This window comes from Lethenteron reissneri, chromosome 36 (assembly GCF_015708825.2).
Source record: "Lethenteron reissneri isolate LAM-NWPU_2019-01 chromosome 36, ASM1570882v1, whole genome shotgun sequence".
Classification (NCBI taxonomy): Eukaryota; Metazoa; Chordata; class Hyperoartia; order Petromyzontiformes; family Petromyzontidae; genus Lethenteron; species Lethenteron reissneri.
In genome coordinates this window covers 4,671,589-4,694,379 of record NC_083814.1, presented here as the reverse complement: position 1 = coordinate 4,694,379, position 22,791 = coordinate 4,671,589, and the positions used below count along the sequence as shown (strand labels likewise).

General features: G+C 45.9%; 1 protein-coding gene across 2 annotated transcripts in view; it reads left to right on the top strand.

Moving 5' to 3' along the window:
* Nucleotides 1-22,791, top strand: part of LOC133351031 (mucin-19-like) — a 285,024-nt gene that overhangs the window by 85,886 nt on the left and 176,347 nt on the right. For both annotated transcript variants that reach the window (XM_061565914.1, XM_061565915.1), the window contains 11 exons: nt 547-680; nt 1,361-1,528; nt 2,203-2,388; nt 4,838-4,974; nt 5,279-5,370; nt 8,012-8,230; nt 8,618-8,779; nt 11,076-11,192; nt 11,721-11,938; nt 19,782-19,848; nt 21,929-22,093. In XM_061565914.1, the coding sequence (XP_061421898.1) occupies nt 547-680; nt 1,361-1,528; nt 2,203-2,388; nt 4,838-4,974; nt 5,279-5,370; nt 8,012-8,230; nt 8,618-8,779; nt 11,076-11,192; nt 11,721-11,938; nt 19,782-19,848; nt 21,929-22,093 (1,665 nt within the window). The remainder of the gene's footprint in view (nt 1-546; nt 681-1,360; nt 1,529-2,202; nt 2,389-4,837; nt 4,975-5,278; nt 5,371-8,011; nt 8,231-8,617; nt 8,780-11,075; nt 11,193-11,720; nt 11,939-19,781; nt 19,849-21,928; nt 22,094-22,791) is intronic.

Sequence of the window (22,791 nt, the reverse complement as noted above, 5' to 3'; positions counted from 1 at the left end):
AGCTGCTTTCTATGGTAGTCAAGCAGCTAGATATCGTCACATGTAGTGACGATGTCTAGTTGACGTCCTTATGGTTGAATTATTAGAAGCTCCTCACTCGTTGATGGTCAGTGACTCGGTGCTCACGTGACTGCAAATGCGTCGGCAAGTAAACCAAAAACAGATGACACATTCAATGCCATCACCCCCATTATGTCAATGTTTTGATAGCCTGATTTACACGTGTTTTGCACGATCCTAGCTTTGTGATTTTTTTTAATCCGGGCAGTCCCTTACCTCCCATTACTCCAGATAATTAGGTTAGTCGTGCATGACCTGCCATTGTAAATCCTACACAGCACATGCAGAACCCAAATCGAATTGAAACATTACAGCTCGTGTAAAGTTAATTGCAGACTATGACAATTAACCAGGAAAGTATTTTGAAGACCAACATCCACTGGTATGTCACTTATGAACGCACTGTAAAATTCTAGATTTGAAGCTTTCGTGACTGCAAGGATTCATTGTAAAATGTGGCAATTTGTGTTTATTTTGCATATGTAGAGAAAAGACTTTTCGAATATGGACCAACTGTGGGTGACATAACTATGAAGCCCAATTCCACGGATTCAGTGTCTCAGTTCTTCTCACCTCCGTATGGATTTCCTTTTGCCTCCAAGTTCTACCAGCGGTTGTATGTAAGTACAGTAGCCAGTTATGTTTAAACTCTATACTTTATACATAAATTAATAGCACGTGTATGCGAGTGCATTTTTTTGCATAATCCTTAAGAACATGTATTTGTTTTTTATTTCATGCGTTGCTTGACATTTATTAATTTGCATTGTTAAGTGCAAACACAATTATCACCTCACAGAGCCAATGGTGTTGGCATGGGCCACCACGGTGGTAAGGTATAAACTACCTCGCCTGGTATACAGGAGGTTGTGGGTAAAATCCTGACTCTGACACCTGTATATTTGGAGTTTGCATGTTCTCTCTCTCGCCGTGGTCATGTGGATTTGTCTCCGAGTCCTCCGGTTTTCTCTCCATATTTAGAATCAACATGCATTTAGAGTATTTGGCTGCTATACATTTCCACATGATAAGTCACTTCGTTGACCTATCATTTGTGGCCAGGTCTCTTCTGAAAAAGAGCTATGTAGCTCAGTGGGCCTTACCAGGTAAAATAAAAATTGTTTTGCAGTTTAGTTTATTACAATTACGTGTAAGTAGGATGGTGTTGATGATGCTGACAAAGGTGATTTCAGTTAAGGTGATGATTGACAGCAAAAAAAAGGATTATACCATTAATACACGGTTATCTTTTTAATATAAATTGTACTCATGGTATCTTGTTTATGCTTCTGATCTACAGTTTACAGACAATGGCCTGATTATTTTCAAAGATGTCGAAGATTCAACGAGGTTTGCCTATCCCAACCCCTACATCAACGGTTTTACAGATACCTCTTCAATCCCTATGATTGCCGTGTTCTGGGATGATGCTGACTTCTCCTCAGACACTGGGGCGATGTACTATCAGGTTTGTTAAAAGTAACCTTGAATAGGAAACAAATCATTGACATGGTGTGCATAATTCATTGAGTTCCAATTACACTCCCAGGCACCACTATAGCTTAACACTGGCTTTTGTTTCTGTATGTCATAACATTAAATTATACATTACTGCGATTTTTTATTAACATGTACTGTCATTGTATTGGGAAGTGATAGTACAGTGGTTTAATATTCTGCACTATGAACTTGGCGACCTAACTTTGATTCGGCTAACATCCGTGGCGAGTTCTATCTGAACCAGTTCTGGGCCCTTCCTGTTCACCAGCCCGCACTGACCAGCGTCATGGTACATGCTAACAACACAAAATCTCTGGTCGACACGGCATGGAGAAGCAGCAGTGGCTTTACAAAACACACACAGTGTTTATCTTGATCTGGGTTGCATACACGGTATTTGGCTGAATGACGTCCACTAGAGGGCGCTCTAGAGAGCCCATTTGGAGTGTGTGTGGCCTAATCTTCCACACGGACAAGATATCCTGGAAGAGGTGTGAATACCTACGCTTTCACCCACGACACTCAACCTGCCAATCGACTTACCGTGATGTGTCTGTTCATTCTGCAGTGTGTGTTCTGATAGGAAAATGCATCACAATTATTTATTGCAGCTAACTACAAATGTCCACTGTTTCTTGACAGGAGTATGATTTTACTCAAGGCCTCAGCAATAAAACTGATGCCTTGAACCTTCGTGGGAAGGTGATGGAGCAGATCCGAGCCAACTTTAGCAGCCAGTCAGACACACGTGGCTATGAACCCACATGGATGTTGAAGATCACCTGGGTGGATGCCCCGGCTGTGCCTGCCAGGAGCAACTTTAAATACGTAAGGCCATCCCAGTGATTTCATACAAAAGTCATAGTGATTTCATGGCTCAAATGAGCATTGCGGTGGTACTCTTCTCCTGTTTAGAGCCCTGAGCAAGTGGTGGGAATGCTGTACAATGCAAGTATCATTGTACAAGTCTCACCAAATGTTTCGTACAATTAAATTCCATGTCCCTCGATAACCATGGTTTTTGACTGTTATTGCCAGGGTCCACAGCTTGATCCATATCCCATAACACCGGGCCATGCCACCATATCATATAATACTAAAGGCCATGTCACCATATTCCATACGTTAGCATAATACATATATCCGCAGCTTGTCAGAAACTCACAAAAATGTTTGTACTAAGGTGTACAAAACATCCTTGATTCAAGGTATCTTGTGAAATATAACAACGCTCAATTTTGACATTGTTCAGTTGAAGGCAAGCGTGGTGGCTCTAACCAGATTACAGGGTGGGGTTGCAGCTGGCAAGAAGTTAGGCGAGTGGGTGGTGAACCTGCATACCGTGTGGAATAAACCAAGAGGAAATGCATTTTGTATGTAAATTATCAGCAAATTCCAGTTCCCCCAGTTCTGTGCACGAGGTACAGAGACTGACATTCTATTTTTGATACCTGTATGGAACATTTTTAACAAAAAACACGTTTTCATAAAGATAACATAAGGTCATCCGTCACACGAGAGTTTTTATCTCACTTGGTCAGTTCGTGTCATGACATATAGAGTTAGAACCTCTGGAATGGGGAAACAAGTTTTTTACATCTTCGCAAACCAATAAAAACTCCTGATTCATCCCCTTTAACCACCTCTTTTTTAATACTGCCCTTTACGAGCACTAAAATAAAATTATTAGCTAACCATTATTTTACAATTGTAGCACTACGGTAATATTTCGTTTTTTTATTCTAAATGCTTATCAATTGGCTGGTACACAGGGAGACCTTGGCTCCAGACCGCACACACTGGATGTGTAGCATTCAGGTCTGCACTGCACACTTTGAGTCTCTTCTGTGAGGGCACAAGGAAGTCAAATGCAGGCAGCGAAAGGAGCGCGGCTGCAGCTCAACCGACCGACTCACTCGAGCCCTCAAGTACCACCTGCCCAAACCTCAGAAGAGTTTGCGGGTCTCGCATTTGGCTTTTTAGCCATCTTAGAACACACACAACCAGAGTGTAAGCAAGTCATGCCTGACGTTTGAGGGACTGTCGAAGGAAAATTAATGTCCTCCTCCTGACATCAATGTTCCCAATCTCAAGCACAATTATACAGTACATCCAGGTCGAGTTGCATCAATAATATTGAATAACGAATCTGTGAAACCAGCAGAAAGGTCAACGTTTTACTTGTACCTGCATTAGTACTGTATCTTGAATGATGGACTTCTGTTATGTTTATGTTAGTACTGCAGCTTTCTTGTGCAAGTAAAATTATAAGAGGCAGGTTTTTTTTTTTATCATAAATTATTGATAAGAATAGGTACACACCAGAAGTCATAGTGGTGAGTACATGTCTGTAAACATGGCTTTCTTGTACATACATGTATGGCAGGCGCATCGGCGTACCTTTGATAAAAAAAATAACTTGAAGTTTAAGTTTGTTTACAATTTTTATCAGGTTCACTATTTTGACAGATACATTGTTTTTAGAAAAATCGTGCCACAGGTGTAGGTAACCACCTCAAGAAGGTGCCATATGAAATGTTTTTTCATGGTACTTTTTAGAGATGGATAAACACTTATGAAATACAGTGCATTGCATTGACCACATGTTTTGAAGAAATGTTTTATTTTTTTCTGAAAAAATCCCCTCCACATGTACATAAATTAAATTGCAGAACTATAAATGTGTCTCAATCTGTGTAGCACCAAGGTTATCAGGACTGTACCCTTGATACGAACTGGACTTTATCTCAGATTGCAACCAATAGACAATTCTGTGTTGTATGTCAACACATCATCGTGGCCTATCTCAGCAGCTCTTGAGTTTTTTTTCTTATCAATAATGGCTGCACTGCTCTCGATAGCTTGACTATCGAGAGCAGTGCAGGGACTAGTCAAGTTTTGTGTGTGCTAGAAACATCATTAAACGGCTTAAAAAAACAGTTTTCATGATCAAGGTTAAATCAAAGTGGCAACAGAGCATGCATATTTATTTGCGATATTTCTAGCTCTTGGATCGTCATAGAATCTATAGTTTGGACTGAGGTAAATATCACATGCTATAATTCCATATAAAAATAGCATGTCCTTGCTCATTTCAATATATTAGTCGACATTGTGTATTTATCCATCCATACTTTACTACTTTTTATATAGTGGTATGCTCTATCACCCGCCACGACTTAATTTATACTCTTACAACTCAGTCTCGTATGTCCAACAATTGATAGTCTACTCGGAATGAATGACTAATCAGTTGACGGTACTGTTTCACTTCCAGACGAACACCTTCCAGGCCGTTCTGAGCACGGATGGCGACTCCTCGTTCTGCCTCATATTTTTCAAAGATGGAGGCATGCAATGGAGGCCAGAAGCCAGAGACCCCGGCTCTAACAATGCCCTCATGGGATTCAATAGGTGGGGTGCAATGTTGTCAACAGTCATTGTGTTTGTGGCAACCACGGTGACCGGACCACTGGTCTTGGAATGCTCAAAGAATATTTGTCATTGTTGCAATGTCATGGAACACAGTGGTGTGCAGAAAACACCGTGAACGTGGTCACGAAGATTTTTTAGATTTTTAAAGATAAGCTCAATATATATTTGTTTACTTGTATTTCTTGTAATACTGGTTATAGCATGAAATACTCATATAGCTGTCAACTTGCTTCAAAGAAATCAGTGATAACGATTCTCTCGTGTCTTTATTCGCCCCTCACAGTGGATCAAACCGGTTCTATTACAATGACGCACTGTCAAGATCCACAAATCCAGCTCGCTATCGCCCAGATACGGTCATTGGAAACAATACTGGTAATTCATTTGTACACTTTAATACATTGAAATCAACGTAGTGTTTTCTGACATGACTTGCAATACGTTGCTCTTCCCATATATAGGGAACAAAAATATTCCACCTGTTGTGGATTTCCCATTATGTTCACTTAAGGTTTTGTTATACATACGGAGATGTCGAGGCGTATTTGGGGAAATACAAACAGGGCTTGTGGCTTTTGAGGGAGAGAAAAAAAATGTTTATAAACCTCTCATTATTGATAGCAATGTTTAACTTAATATGAAGGTTATTTGGTAGGAGAAGACTTCCCATAAAAGTAATGGCTTCTTTTTCATCAACAATATATCTTTTTTTATGAATTTTTAGAAAAGTTTTATGTATTAGCACACGTGAATATGAGGGTACCACGTCTGGATTATTTGGTGGATGGGACAGGACAATCTGTATATGGAAGTTCTCAGGCTTCTATGTGGTCCGACATTGCCGTGTTGATTTCTACCATCTAAATGTCTGATTTGGTAAATAGATTTCTTCAATTTGTCAACATCTCAAACATGTGTATAACATTTTATGAGCAAGCAATAAGGAGATAAATTAAATGGGGGGAAATTGAGCCATAACCTTCGTGGCATTAATATTAATATTAATTGTACTCGATTTGGTTAGGCATTAGTTCAGAGTTTATCATGTGATTTTATTTTAACGTAAAAAGATCAATTAATTTCCCGTACAATAGAACGTGGGCAAGTGCTCATTTTATATTCCAGAGCCAAATTATATGGCAGGGTACTCACTTTATTTACCCCCAAAGGAATTATGGGTTGAGTCAATCACCATTTAACAACTGAAATTATGTAATAGGCAGTGTTTAGTTAAAAAAAGCCATCATGGTTGATGACATTGCTACACAAAATGTCCATATATGGTGACCACTCACCCTCCGGGACTGCACTGTTTGATACAAAATGTGGATTTCCTTTTCCATATGTAAAACATCAAAATGTGTTATTTTTACGTGAAGCATTTGTTTTTTTACACGTTGCTTCTCCATAAAAGTGGGTTGGTTTACCACTTGCATGATGCAGCACACATTCCTTGCAAGTTCATGTAAAGGTTAATTTTAAACAAGGAGCATGGATCTTTCACAACCAGTCTTCGTAAAAGTCAAGCACACAACCACAACTGGATTTTTTTAGCTTACGCTAGTGCCGTCCCGCTGAGTGTGATAGATCTATAGGTCCCTGAACAGTAGCTTGTTACAGGGTGTCTATGAAACCAGTTATTGTTTAAGGTGATATTTTGAGCAACGGCCCTTCACAGCACAGAGGGCTACGGCCCTTTTCACAGCACACAGAGAGGCCAACCAACGGCCCTTTTCACAGCACACAGAGAGACCAACGGCCCTTCTTCACAGCACGGAGAGGGCAACGGCTCTTCTTCACAGCACGTAGGCCTCTCTTGACAACTGCCAATGCAGTATCATAGAATAAGTAGTTATTATTTTAATTTCTTTAAAAAATTAATTGAAGCAGCATCTTCATACAATTCTAATATTTTAGCATTTGTGTATTTTAATACCACACCCGACACAGCCTGATGAAGCTAGTTGTAATTACTGGCGAAACGTCGTGCTCAGATTGTAAATGTTGTGGCTTGGCTCTCCAACACACCGGTGTGCTGTACTAGTGACGAATTGGCATGTTCTGTTTACGTGACAACCCTTACTAGTTGGCTGTGTTGGGTGGTGGCGGGTTTTAATAACACATTTATATATTTACGTGATCCAACCCAAAACAAACTCTATTATGGACGATATTGGTTGCGAAAGCCTACATGTTAAATACCACAGTTCATTTAGTTAAATGTTGCTATTCATGTTTTGTTATTGTGGTGATTATCACTGCCAAATAGACATTTTACCACAAACTTACCATGGCATCCTATAACAATTTTTGTAACTTGGCACATCATTCCTATTAGCAATTCCCCTCTATTTTCTTGCCTGATCTCAGAAGATAACCAGGATTGAACTGGGTTACTACTTGGTTCGTAAGAGTTCCTGGTAAGACAGGTATCACTGGTTTCCTCTCACATGCCAAACATTCAGAGTATTTGTTAAACAAGAATTTCCTGGGTAAATTTACATATCTAAATGAGCTCAAGCCTCTAGGAAATCACGTGACCTCTTTGTGACTACTTGCACTCTGAATCCCTCCCGTCTCCCCTCCCCCTGTGAAAACAGATGCTGCTCCGTGAGGCATCGAGGCCCTTATGTGGCCTCCACCTTCTCCTCATCTTTCCTGACCATATGGTCACGTTTTGCCATTTAATTTCCATTCTTTTCCTCTTATTTCTCCATTATTTCTCTTCTCTTTTCCTTTTTACCGTTGTATTTTTCTTTTCCCATGCATTACATCCTTGGTGTGCCATGGGTAAAACGTCGCGAGTGGCAATAATTTTGTTACAATGTATTATGTTTAAAATAAATGACACGGTGCTTCCTGCAGCGAAGTGGCACTTCATTTGTCCATGACATTGTGTTGACTAAGTGTTGTGGTCAACATGTGGCTTTTTTATTTCTAATTTTCCAATCCTTTTGTCAATAATGATGGTGAGTTTCTAGATTACATATTACGTCAATAAATGAATGTGTTGCAGGTCTAACAGGAAGATGGGCTTACAGACTGGATACAAACTTTGCTGTGACCACTAATCCAAAGCGCAAGTGTATGGACTGGTATAGGAATGAGTTAGTCCTGCCTTCCATCAGCAGATTCACTACCTGCCCCTGCTCTTTGTGGCAAGGACAGTTTGACATGTCCTACATCACTGGGGACCTCATATCCAGATATGGATACCAGCCTCTAAATGTCACAGGTGAGGCTGAACATTAATTTGCTTTTGGGAAATGTTTAAAATAAGTCACTGCATAAATTACATTGTATAAACCATTAATTGTTAGATTATCCTTTGTCCTGCATTTTAGTGATGAAAAAATATGTTGCAGTTTATGATGTAATTGAAACTAAGCGATTTCTGTTCCTGATGTTATCTGTCTCTGTTGCACAATTGATTATACACTCATCTCTGTACCAGAAGAAAATATATAGGTGAATCTGTTTATATTTATATGGCAATATCACTTTAGTCCAATATATGTCAATGCTGAAATGTGAATATAACCACTGCGATTCCCGCTCGCCCCCCCCCCCCCCTCCGTTCAAATTCTATCGTGTTAATGCTGAAAAATTGTATTTGTGCCAGGTTCATTTATGAGCTTGCAGAACTTCAATAAAGATAGATTTGGTGGAGGGGTGAGATGCCACTACAACACATTTGGGGCCCTTGTGTCTGGGTCGTATGAGAGGTATCTTCCTACCCCTTGGATCACCAACACTCTGCAGCAAGACATTCAACTTTACTCGAGTAAGTGATTTTAATAGTGCAAAATAGTTGTATTGTGAATTGGCTTAAATCTCCCACCGCCGCTGTCCACCCAGCGTATAAATCGGAACACCACAGCTAGGTAGATATGCTGTTAGTGTGTGGTGGGGTAGAATGTGGGTACTGCCACCAATTCCAAATTGTCTGGCAAGCATGGAACCGTAGATTAAATTAGCCTTTAGAGATGGCCTCTTAGAGCCTCCTAAAGTGGAGGCCCTTCTGTTGTGAAAAGTAATGAATATAGACTCTGCGGGACAGTGCAAGAACAAGGTTTTTGTTTCTATGATATGCAATTTTATTACCTTCTTTACACTCACGTTATTTACACCTGTTATTGTTCCTGGCCTAATGGCACTTTGGCAAAATGCTTGACTCATATTTGAATGATTACAAGTTCAGGATTATTACATTTGTCAGTCATATTCTTTGGGTCTTTCGGTAAAGCAACGTAGACAAAAAAAATTAATAACAAGATCACGACGTTTCGATCGCAACACAAGCAATCATCATCAGGTGAGAGCTGCTGAGGTAGGAAAAATATATGGCGGGAGCACTGCTAAGGCAGGGATTTATAAAGGTTTGAGACGGGTGTAGCCCAAGGGTCAGTGGGCGGGGCTAGAGATTAAATTTGCATGTAAATGTAAGATAGGAGAAATCTTGATAAACGAAGTTGTGGGAATGGCCATTGTATTGTAAGAGATTAGCATGTCAATGTAAGAAATTTGCTTGTAAATTATCACGATTGCTAGTGTTGCGATCGAGAGAGATCTGAAAAGAGCATCGCCACCTGGAGGTGGAAAAGGATGGCAAGCCGCCATTTACTAACAGATAATGGTGGCTGTGGGAAAGAACCATCTGAGGACCCAATCAAAACCATCACCTTGCCATACATAGCAGGGGTCACCAAAAATATTTCCCAAATCATGAGCAAACACAAGCTCCAGGTACGATTCAACACAGTACATAAAATTCGTGATTTGATCCCATCTATAAAGGATGTGATCCCTGACATGCAATACCCCGGTGTCTACAAACTAAGCTGTGTCTGCGGCAGCAGTTATATTGGGGAAACTAAGCGACATGTCTCGGACTGGGTTCGTGAACATAAGGCAGATTTGAAACACGGTAGGACTAATACCTCAGCCGTGGCTGATCATTATTTTAACGCTGTGGGCACACACGAAATTGATTTTGCCAAGACGAAGGTACTCTGCAAACCTACTGGCTATCAGCAAAGATTCGTCCATGAAGCCATGCAGATATTATATAAACAGACACAATTTCAACCGAGAAGATGGGTACAAACTGAGCAATCATTGGAAGGACGTTATTAACTAGTTTAGGTCATAACTGGCTGTGTTGTTCCTTTCCTGCCTACCTGTGTTAGCAGTTATCTTCGACTCTTTGAGTTACATTCACTAACACAGCCACCGTTGCCTCCAGGTGGCGATGCACCTTTCCGAGCTCTCCCTAGCTTACATTTACAAGCAAATCTCTTTCATCATTAGACCACAAGTATTGTGGTTAATGCACACATGATTCCTTGTAAAAGGTTTCAGTTTTGTTGCCAGAAAAAAGGGGAAAAACCCTAATATTATGCTAATCTCTCACAATACAATGGCCACCCCCACAACTTCGTTTATCAAGATTTCTCCTATATTACATTTACATGCACATTTAATCTCTAGCCCCGCCCACTGACCCTTGGGCTACACCCATCTCAAACCTTTATAAATCCCTACCTTAGCAGCGCTTTTTTTTACCTCAGCAGCTCTCACCTGATGACGATTGTTTGTGTTGCGATCGAAACGTCGTGATATTGTTATTATTTTTATTTTACAATATTTTTTCTATCTACATGGCTTTACCGAAAGACCCAAGGAATATGAATTCCTGCAGTCATGAAAGCTTTAAGTGATGTGGTTACAAGTGCTTAGGGAATTGTGTACCTGGATTGCCAGCGGGTTTTTTTTGCCTTTTATAAATGTGGCGATAGATTTCTAAAATTATTACTCCTTACTCCTGCGTAAGTTTATATCGGTTGCGTTGTTTCGTCCGTTTTCGGATTGCACCGCGTATTGCTCACTATGGTATTTACCTTCATGTGCTGGGAGCTTCTTTCAGCTCCTGAAGAAGCTCTCAGTTCCTGAACAAGGTCCCAGCACATTGAGCAAAACGTCAGACCTCACGTTGAACAATACACAGTACAAACCGAAAACACAGTGGAGAACTAAGTCAATGATGTTACACACAAACACTTTTTTGTTGTTGTTTTCAGCAAATGAAGTACAACCATATCAATCATGTTGCCAGTCTGGAGATGCCAGGCTTTGCAGTCTGTACCAACAGAAACGCCCTCCCAACCAATGTGCTTTCTACAGGCCACCCTTTGCTGGTAAGAGTCATCTGTTAAGCATTACGTTTATTTAAATGTTCAGAATCAAAATGTTTTTACACTGGTGGAAGCCGATGAGTTATAAAGCTCTTTTTCACAGATGTCCAATGTGGTCACCCATGGGCTAAGCTTTCAAAGATCATTGCTTGATATATAAAGACCAGTGCTTTCCAACTATGATTACAGGATATGCTGCAACATGAGTCTCCATTTCAGGCATTGAAATAAACTTGAATGAGGAATATTCACAAGATACACGGTATATATTAATAGAGTTCACATATTGATCTTGGTCTGCAATCAACTGAGCCCATCATAAGTGTAAACTCAGTCATATGGAACGTTCATCCTGGTTTCGGGCCAGATAAGCACCACCCAATGTCAAATTGAATATCGTAAAAATGTTTTTATAGTTCCATGAATATAAACAAAAACATGAATTGGGTGGAATGGTGGTGCAATGGTTAGCATACTGCGCTATGACCCCAGCGATCCGGCATTGTAAACTTGGTTACTTTTTCATTGCAGCATTTCTCATTGGCGACCCTCACATCACGACCCTGGACAATGTCTCGTACACCTTCAATGGCCTGGGAGAGTACACTGTGTTGGAAGCGGTTGGAGATGGGGTGAATTTCACCATGCAGGGCCGCACAGGAATTGCGAGGACCAATGCCTCCGCCAATATTTCTTCAAAAGCAACTTCCTTCATAGCCATTGTTGCACAGGAGACCGGCGGCATTAAGGTACACGCAAATAGCTTGACAAATATTAGGTTCCCAAGCTTAAAGACATAAATTGCCCCCCCCCCCTCTGTCCACCCAGCAGTTTAAATGGGCACCCCACAGACGGTCTGATCGGCAGATCACGCGTGTATAGGGGTAATGTGTGCGTACTCCCACCTCTTCTAAGATGTGTGTAGCCAACAATTGATATATGAACTGGCCTTGGGCTCCCGCTGTTTACCAACCTGCACTGAGCAGTGCGGTGAAACTTGGTCAAACAGCCAAGCATATAGGGAGGTCTTAATCCAACAGTGGATTAATAATTGTAAAAAAAAATTACATATACTTGCAATAAAATACACCACGGTTGGCTACGTACGGTGCGAAAGAAGTTCAACGTACATACATACATAGAGGGACTTTCTCGTGCTCCCTCTAGTGGACACTCTTTTGCCAGCAGTGGCATGAGCGTGAAATTGCAGGGCTGCACCTTTACCTTATAGCCAATCTTTATAAACTATAGATGAAGGTTAAATTATTTAACAATGATAATTAGGCAGCAGTTTTTTTAACTGCACGGTGGAACTGCGGGTTTATGTGAAAAAGCCAAAAAGTTTCGAGTGATCTTCAAAAGCACATGACAGAAGCATTCGCGAAAAATTACACCTGAGATGTTAGTAAGCATCCGTTATTCATGTTATTTTTTACGTTGAAAAATCTACTTTTCTGTCCTGTATTTTATTACCCACTAGCGGAAGTACCCGGCTTTGCCCGGGTGAAAAATATCTTTCTTAAAAACCTTACATATATATACACAGATACTAAGGTATTGTCAAAGTCCGGTGGGCTGTTTGTACATTTTTCCACCAACAAATATATAAGAGGCTTTCACAAGTCCAAAAAATTGTAGAAAGTGTGGGGTAAATAGTTGATGTCAAAATGTTTCCGAAAATTGTGGTCTCCCCCCCCCTCAAAAATATCTTTACCCCTCGTAGGTATATATACTAACAACACCTTACATACAACAGAGGAAGTGGTATCTATTGACTCTGTAGTAGTATCTACTGACTGTACCGTAGTATCTACTGAGCCAGTAGTAGCTACTGACTGTGTAGTAGTATTTAGTGACTGTAATAACTACTGACCATAGTAGTATTTACTGGGCCTACAGTAGTATCTACCGACTATATACTCGTAACGACTAACTGTATAGTATCTGCTGACTCTATAGTGTATCCACTGACTATAGTAGTAACTACAAAATCTATAGCAGTATCTACTCACTCTATAATAGTATCTACTGACTCTAGTAGCTACTCACCGTAGCAGTATGTACTGACTGTATAGTAGTATATACTGACTGTAGCAGTATTGACTGACTGTAGTGGTATATACTGACTGTTTTAGTATTTACTATAGCGGTATCTACCAACTCGATAGCAGTATCTACTATCGCTACAGCAGTGTATACCGACTGAGGTCGTACCTGCTATCACTACAGCAGTGCATACTGCTGTGTTGGTACCTGTTATGATGACAGCAGTGTATACTGACTTGTGGTGGTACCTGCTATGATTACAACAGTGCATACTGCTGTGGTGGTATCTGCTATGATGAGAGGAGTACATATTGTGGTGGTGGTACCTGGTATGATAACAGCAGTGCATATTGACTGTACTCATCATTCACCCTCACCATTCACCACTCACAACTCACCCTTACCACTCATCCTCACCACTCACCACTCCCACTCACTATTCACCATTCACCCTCACAACTCACCACTCACCAACCTCCCTCACCAATCTCCCTCACCACTCACCCTCACCACTCACCCTCACCACTCACCAATCACCACTCACCCTCACCACTCACTCTCACCACTAACCCTCACCACTAACCCTCACCACTCTCACTCACCACTCTCCCTCACCACTCACCACTCACTCTCACCATTCACCCTCACTAATCACCACTAACAACCGCCACTCACCCTCCCCACTCACCCTCACCACTCACCCTCACCAATCACCACTCACCCTCACCACTCACTACTCTCCCTCACCACTCTCCCTCACCACTCTCCCTCACCACTCTCCCTCACCACTCTCCCTCACCAGTCACGCTCACCACTCACCACTCACGCTCACCACTCACCCTCACTACTCACCCTAACCACTCACCACTCACCCTCAACACTCACCCTCACCGCTCACCACTCACCCTCACCACTCACCCTGACCACTCACCACTCATCCTCACCAATCACACCCTCACCAATCACCACTCACCCTCACTGCTCACCCTCACTGCTCACCCTCACCACTCACCCTAACCACTCACGCTCACCCTCACCACTCACCCCTCACTAATCACCATTCACAACCGCCACTCACCCTCACCACTCACCACTCACGCTCAACACTCACCCTCACCACTCATGCTCACCACTAACCCTCACCACTCACCCCTCACTAATCACCACTAACAACCGCCACTCACCCTCCCCACTCACCCTCACCCTCACCAATCACCACTCACCCTCACCACTCAACCTCACCCTCACCACTCACCCTCACCACCACCACTCTCCCCCTCACCACTCTCCCCCTCACCACTCTCCCCCTCACCACTCTCCCCCTCACCACTCTCCCCCTCACCACTCTCCCCCTCACCACTCTCCCCCTCACCACTCTCCCCCTCTCCACTCTCCCCCTCACCACTCTCTCCCTCCCCACTCTCCCCTCACCACTCTCCCCCTCACCACTCTCCCCCTCACCACTCTCCCCCTCACCACTCTCCCCCTCTCCACTCTCCCCCTCACCACTCTCCCCCTCACCACTCTCCCCCTCACCACTCTCCCCCTCACCATTCTCCCCCTCACCACTCTCCCCCTCACCACTCTCCCCCTCACCACTCTCTCCCTCACCACTCTCCCCCTCACCACTCTCTCCCTCACCACTCTCCCCTCACCACTCTCCCCCTCACCACTCTCCCCCTCACCACTCTCCCCCTCACCACTCTCCCCCTCACCACTCTCCCCCTCACCACTCTCCCCCTCACCACTCTCCCCCTCACCACTCTCCCCCTCACCACTCTCCCCCTCACCACTCTCCCCCTCACCACTCTCCCCTCACCACTCTCCCCTCACCACTCTCTCCCTCTCCACTTACCCCTCACCACTCTCCCCTCACCACTCTCCCCCTCACCACTCTCCCCTCACCACTCTCCCCCTCACCACTCTCCCCCTCACCATTCTCCCCCTCACCACTCTCCCCCTCACCACTCTCCCCCTCACCACTCTCCCCCTCACCACTCTCCCCCTCACCACTCTCCCCCTCACCACTCTCCCCCTCACCACTCTCCCCCTCACCACTCTCCCCCTCACCACTCTCCCCCTCACCACTCTCCCCCCTCACCACTCTCCCCCTCACCACTCTCCCCCTCACCACTCTCCCCCTCACCACTCTCCCCCTCACCACTCTCTCCCTCACCACTCTCCCCCTCACCACTCTTCCCCTCACCACTCTCTCCCTCACCACTCTCCCCCTCACCACTCTCTCCCTCACTACTCTCTCCCTCACCACTCTCCCCCTCACCACTCTCTCCTCACCACTCTCCCCCTCACCACTCTCCCCCCTCACCACTCTCCCCCTCACCACTCTCCCCCTCACCACTCTCCCCCTCACCACTCTCTCTCCTCACCACTCTCCCCATCACCACTCTCCCCTCCCACTCATCCCCTCCATTCTCCCCTCACCACTCTCCCCCCTCACCACTCTCCCCCCCCTCACCACTCTCCCCCCACCCTCTCCCCCTCACCACTCTCCCCTCACCACTCTCTCCCTCACCACTCTCTCCTCACCACCACTCTCCCTCACCACTCTCTCCCTCACCACTCTCTCCCTCACCACTCTCTCCCTCACCACTTCTCGCCCCTCACCACTCTCTCCCTCAACCACTCTCTCCCTCACCACTCCTCCCCGCACTCACCACTCTCTCCTCACCACTCTCATCTCACCTCCACCACATCTCGCCCCTTCGCCCACTCTCCCCCGCGCCCTAGCCTCCCCCCACCACTCTCCCCCCTCACCACTCTCTCCCTCACCACTCTCCCCCTCACCACTCTCCTCCCTCACCACCACTCTCCCTCACCACTACTCTCCCTCACCACTCTCTCCCTCACCACTCTCCCCCTCACCACTCTCCCCCTCAACCACCACTCTTCCTCACCACTCTCCCCTCACCACTCTTTCCCTCACCACTCTCCCCCTCACCACTCTCCCCCTCACCACTCTCCCCTCAACCACTCTCTCCCTCACCACTCTCTCTCCTCACCACCTCCTCCCTCACCACTCTCTCCCTCACCACTCTCCCCCTCACCACTCTCTCCCTCACCACTCTCCCCCTCACCACTCTCCCCCTCACCACTCTCCCCCTCACCACTCTCCCCCTCACCACTCCCCCCTCACCACTCTCCCCCTCACCACTCTCCCCCTCACCACTCTCCCCTCACCACTCTCCCCCTCACCACTCTCTCCCTCACCACTCTCTCCCCCTCACCACTCTCCTCCCTCACCACTCTCTCACCACTCTCCCCCTCACCACTCTCCCCCTCACCACTCTCTCCCTCACCACTCTCCCCCTCACCACTCTCTCCCTCACCACTCTCCCCTCACCACTCTCCCCCTCACCACTCTCCCCTCACCACTCTCCCCTCACCACTCTCCCCCTCACCACTCTCCCCCTCACCACTCTCCTCCCTCACCACTCTCTCCCCTCACCACTCTCACGCCTCCCCCTCACCACTCTCCCCCTCACCACTCTCCCCCTCACCACTCTCCCCCTCACCACTCTCCTCCCCTCACCACTCTCCCCCTCACCACTCTCCCCCTCACCACTCTCCCCCTCACCACTCTCTCTCCCTCACCACTCTCCCCCTCCACTCACTCTCACTCTCCCCCTCACCACTCTCCCCCTCACCACTCTCCCCCTCACACTCTCCCCCCTCACCACTCTCCCCCTCACCACTCTCTCCCTCACCACTCTCCCCCTCACCACTCTCCCCCTCACCACTCTCCCCCTCACCACTCTCCCCCCTCACCACTCTCTCCCTCACCACTCTCCCCCTCACCACCTCTCCCCTCACCACTCTCCCCCTCACCACTCTCCCCCTCACCACTCTCTCCCTCACCACTCTCCCCTCACCACTCTCCCCCTCACCACTCTCCCCCTCACCACTCTCCCCCTCACCACTCTCCTCCTCTCCACTCTCCCCCTCACCACTCTCCCCCTCACACTCTCCCCCCTCACCACTCTCCCCCTCACCACTCTCCCCCTCACCACTCTACCCCTCACCACTCTCACCCTCACCACTCTCCCCCTCACCACTCTCCCCCCTCTCCACTCTTCCCCCTCACCACTCTTTCCCTCACCACTCTCCCCCTCACCACTCTCCCCCTCACCACTCTCCCCCTCACCACTCTCTCCCCTCACCACTCTCCCCCTCCCCACTCTCCCCCTCACCACTCTCTCCCTCACCACTCTCCCCCTCCCCACTCTCCCCCTCACCACCTCCCCCTCACCACTCTCCCCCTCACCACTCTCCCCCTCACCACTCTCCCCCTCACCACTCTCCCCCTCACCACTCTCTCCCTCACCACTCTCCCCCTCACCACTCTCCCCCTCACCACTCTCACCCTCACCACTCTCCCCCTCACCACTCTCCCCTTACACCACTCTCCCCCTCACCACTCTCTCCCTCACCACTCTCTCCCTCACGACCACTCTCCCTCACCACTCTCTCCCTCACCACTCTCTCCCTCACCACTCTCTCCCTCCCACTCTCCCCCCTCACCACGCTCCCTCACCACTCTCTCCCCTCACCACCACTCTCCCTCACCACTCTCTCCCCTCACCACCACCTCTCCTCCCCTCACCACCTCATCCCCCAACACCTCTCCCCTCACCACTCTCCCCCTCACCACTCTCTCCCTCCCACACTCTCCCTCACCACTCTATCCCTCACCACTCTCATCCACTCTCTCCCTCACCACTCTCCCCCTCACCACTCTCCCCCCTCACCACCACTCTCCCTCACCACTCTCCCCCTCACCACTCCTCTCGTCCCTCACCACTCTCTCCCTCACCACTCTCTCCCTCACCACCCTCCACCCTCACGACCACTCTCCCCCTCACCACTCTCTCTCCCCTCACCACTATCTCCCTCACCACTCTCCCCCTCACCACTCTCCCCCCTCACCACTCTCCCCCTCACCACTCTCTCCCTCACCACTCTCTCCCTCACCACTCTCCCCCTCCCCCTCTCCCCCTCACCACTCTCCCCCTCACCACTCGCCCCCTCACCACTCTCACTCCCCCTCACCACTCTCCCCCCTCACCACTCTCTCCCTCACCACTCTCCCCCTCACCACTCTCCCCCTCACCACTCTCCCCTCACCACTCTCTCCCTCACCACTCTCCCCTCACCACTCTCCCCCTCACCACTCTCCTCCACTCCCCCCTCACCACTCTCCCCCTCACACACTCTCCCTCCCCTCACCACTCTCCCCCTCACACTCTCCCCTCACCACTCTCCCCCTCACCACTCTCTCCCTCACCACTCTCTCCCTCACCACTCTCTCCCCCTCACCACTCTCCCCCTCACCACTCTCCCCCTCACCACTCTCCCCCTCACCACTCTCTCCCTCACCACTCTCTCCCTCACCACTCTCTCCCTCACCACTCTCCCCCTCACCACTCTCCCCCTCACCACTCTCCCCCTCACCACTCTCCCCCTCACCACTCTCCCCCCTCACCACTCTCCCCCTCACCACTCTCTCCCTCACCACTCTCTCCCTCACCACTCTCTCCCTCACCACTCTCCCCCTCACCACTCTTTCCCTCACCACTCTCCCCCTCACCACTCTCTCCCTCACCACATGTTAAGGGCGCTCCTAAAGGAATCTACAACCTTCGATGATTCCTTTGCGCGATTCAAAGAATCGATTCCTGGCGCATAGGAGGTTTCCATTTTTAATTACAGAGTTTTATTTTCATTGTTATGTTATGTTTTAAAGTTTTCAGAAGTTTTTAATTATATTTTAGCCCCAGTCAACGCCGGATATTTCCCATTCGTAGCAGTTTATATCAACTCTATAACCAACTTTATTAAACGGAAATAAGGCGATTCTAAATGAATCTACAACCTTCGATTCCTTTTCGCGATTCAGAGAATCGATTCTTGGCGCGGTCGGGTTTATAATTTTAATTACACAGTTGTATTTTCATTGGTATGTTACAATAATACTGTCTAATCGCTATAATTTTATTATCTACCGACCCTATAATAGTAATTGCACACATTGGGGTGGGGGGGGAGTGAAGAGGACGTGAAACTTTGATGAATTTACCTCAGAGTCGCGTGTTAATGCGTGCGCATATTTGTAACGGGAATTAAAAATGGCGTCCACCCCGCAGCGAAGTTGTTGCTACCCGTTGCCAGGGGCAACCGCCGTGGTCCGCGCCGGCCGGCAAGAGTAAATAAATAAATAACTAAATAAAGAGCAATCGCACTAAATCGATAATCGGTCCGATTTAAAGTTTAGAGACGAAAAATCGGAAATGCCTAAGTTTACCGCGGGCCGGGGGCGTGCCCACCTGCAAAATTTAATCTCGGCGAACCCCACGGTCCGAGAGCTAAATCCCCCGGAAGGGAGCGTACGCAGACGGACAAACAGACAGACAGACAGATAGACAGACAGACAGACAAAAAATGAATTATATAGGTTAGATACCTCTCAATGACAACACATTGCGTTTTTATCCGTGATTGTTTACAAACTGTTTAATTTTGCTTTTACAGGTTGAATGGATTCTCAAAAACAGCAGCATATTAGTACTGGTAGATGGCAAACAGATCAATTCAACAGGTAAATAATTCTGAATGTTTTACCTGGACGAAAACAACTCATGCAGTATTTGTTTTTATATTTCGCTGTGCTTCGTATATACTGTGTTTCTCTGTATGTTTTGTATACATGACACTCTAAGACAAATTGTATCGGTGATGATGTGCTTCATTTTTATCTGTGGAGTCCTAATGATAACCATACCATTGACTCTTGTCACTGATGTGACCTGTCTTGATCCCTCTGAATGTATTAAAGTTGCAGGTTTGTATAAACAATTTAATATTGTATAATACCTCATTTCTACAGCCAATGGGTACCAGAATTTTGCATTGTTCTGTATAGTGGGGCTGTACTGGAGAGCCTGTGGGTTCTCGCATCAACTGGCCTGTCAAATAGATCGATTTGGTTTACCGAACAGGGCTTTGCTCCAGCTGTGTTTGTCAATGAAGGATCCATCTGGGGCTGGGACTATTCTGGAGGTATTTGCGACATCCTGAAGTCAACATGGAATCTATATGTGCACATGCCGTTACATCACTCCCTTGGTTCAACTTTCCGTCTATTTTAGTGAAAAAAAACATGGCCTAGCGGGAGCATGTTCGCCATTTGTTGCAACCCCTGGTTATTATTACTATGGGTGCATTAGGGTGCCACGGTGGCGAGATGTTAACCTCGCATGGTATACAGAAGGTTGTGTGTTCCATCCTGAACCTGATGCCTGTATAGTAGGAGTTTGCATGTTCTTCCCATGGTCACATAGATTTTTCCCCAGGTCCTACGGTTATTCCGTCCACATTTAGAAACATGCGTTTAGAGTGTTTGGCTGCGATTAATGTCCAAATGATAAGCCACTTCATTGAGCTATTAGTTGTGGCCAGGTCGCTTCTTAAAAAATGCTATATAGCTTGCTGGGCCTTACCTGGTAAAATAAAAAATAGTTCATAGTTTTATAGTTTTTATAGCTTATTAACCATACAAATAAATACATACAAATACTCACTGTATGTATCACATAGGACGTTTAAAATCCCGTAACGTCAATTGTGAAATTTGAAAAGTTCACTCGAAATTAATTGGAACATGAAGAGCAATCAACTTGGCAGGAGTAATGAAACATAAGATTAAAAATACAAAAACGATATATTTAAGTTCTGATGTGTGAGAATAGGTTTTCCCCTTGTTTCTGGCAACAAAACAGGTGTTAATATGTTAAAAAACCAAACTGAAACCTTTTACAATGAATCATGTCCGCATTAACCATAATACTTGTGGTCAGAATGCAAACAAAAAACATACTCTGCTTTTTTTTGTTTGATTCCTTGTAAAATGTTTCAGTTTGGTGTTTTAACATCTTAACACCTGTTTTGTTGCCAGAAAAAAGGGGAAAACCTATTCTCATATTTTGGTACTGGCAAAGGAGGTCCCATGATGTAGCTCTGATGTGTGTTTGGTGCGCTTTGCGTCTTGTTTGGCATGATGTCTGACGTTTTGCTCCAAGTGTTGAGAGCTTCTGCAGAAACTGAATATGCCAAACAAAGGAGTATAGCCCTAAAACATATCGGCGAGCTATACAGCACAATCACAAAAATCTACTCAGCAGTGCAAGAATATTTTGACTTTACCTGCAATCACTTGATCCATGCCCTTACACTTTGATAAAGACCACGTGTTTAGACAATGTATTTCCTGGCATCCACCCTATTGCCTGCGGGATGATAGTGGGCAGGAAAGGGGAACGTGGGTGGAGCAGAAGGGGTGAAGACTTTGGAACCATGTTGAGCATGGAGGCTATTTGGCCAGGGCCCCTCTTGATATTTATGAACCGGTACTGGGCTAACAGGGTTCAGACCTTGATACAGCAAATCTAGCTGTGACGGTCCCACCTGATGACTGAGACTTGTGTTGCCTCCGAAACGTCGTGATTTATTATTATTTTATTTATATTAATACTTTTATTAATTTTAATTTCATTTTTTTTACTTATGTGACTTTACCAAAAAATAGGGTTCAGACCCTAATAGGTGTGGAAACGGGGCATAATAACTAACTTTTATGTGCTCACGTTATATTAAATTATCACCTTGTTTTTCTCATTTAGATGACATCTACAGGCAGAACGTGTCGATCAAATGGACAATAACCGGACAGGTGGTAGCCACCTTCGCATCAGGCATCTCAGTGAACGTGTCCAGCCTTCCTGGGGCCCTCAACTTCATCACCTCATTGCAAGAGAGTTTTAACAACCGCACGAAAGGCCTGCTGGGTGAGTCACAATGAAGCTGCCCTTCACACAGTCAATGGCTTTTAACCTTTGCTCGTCATTGTCCCTAATCTGGTAAGATGGAGCTGTAGCAGGGAAGCGAGTTCGAATCCATTTCATGAATTGACTCATCCCATCACCTTCTGGGCTTCAAAAACAAGTATTAATAATTTAGGAAGTCAACCGTGGTTGTTCTGCAGATTCCATAGCAATGTTGGATGTCCATGACAGGCACTCAGGATGCGTTCTTGGTAAACAGAGCGCTGTACAAAACAGCGCTATAGGAGGTCACGATAACACAAAGTGCGCCTACTTCAAACATTGTCATTTCATTGTGTAGTGCTCGAACCGACACGACAGCTTCTTGTCTTTCCTCGTTACTTTATTTCGCGTATTTCGCTCAACATTCCTTCATCCAACAATGCTCAATGTTCCTCCCACTCACACCGATCCACAGTTCTTCTCCACGCACTCCGCTCGCTCGCCGTGTTCCGCCGGCCTCACTCGCTCCCCTTCACTCCTCCGTCCACTCTCCTCTACACTCTCTCCGCCACAGTTCGGCTGCTATTTGTCAGCTCCGCCGTCCCACTCCGTCGTAACTTCATCAGCTTCTCTTCCCACACTCCAGTCGCTTCCTACTCTTCATCGTCTCACTGTTACTCTACACTTCTCCACTGCTACCCTACGCTTCTCCACTGCTA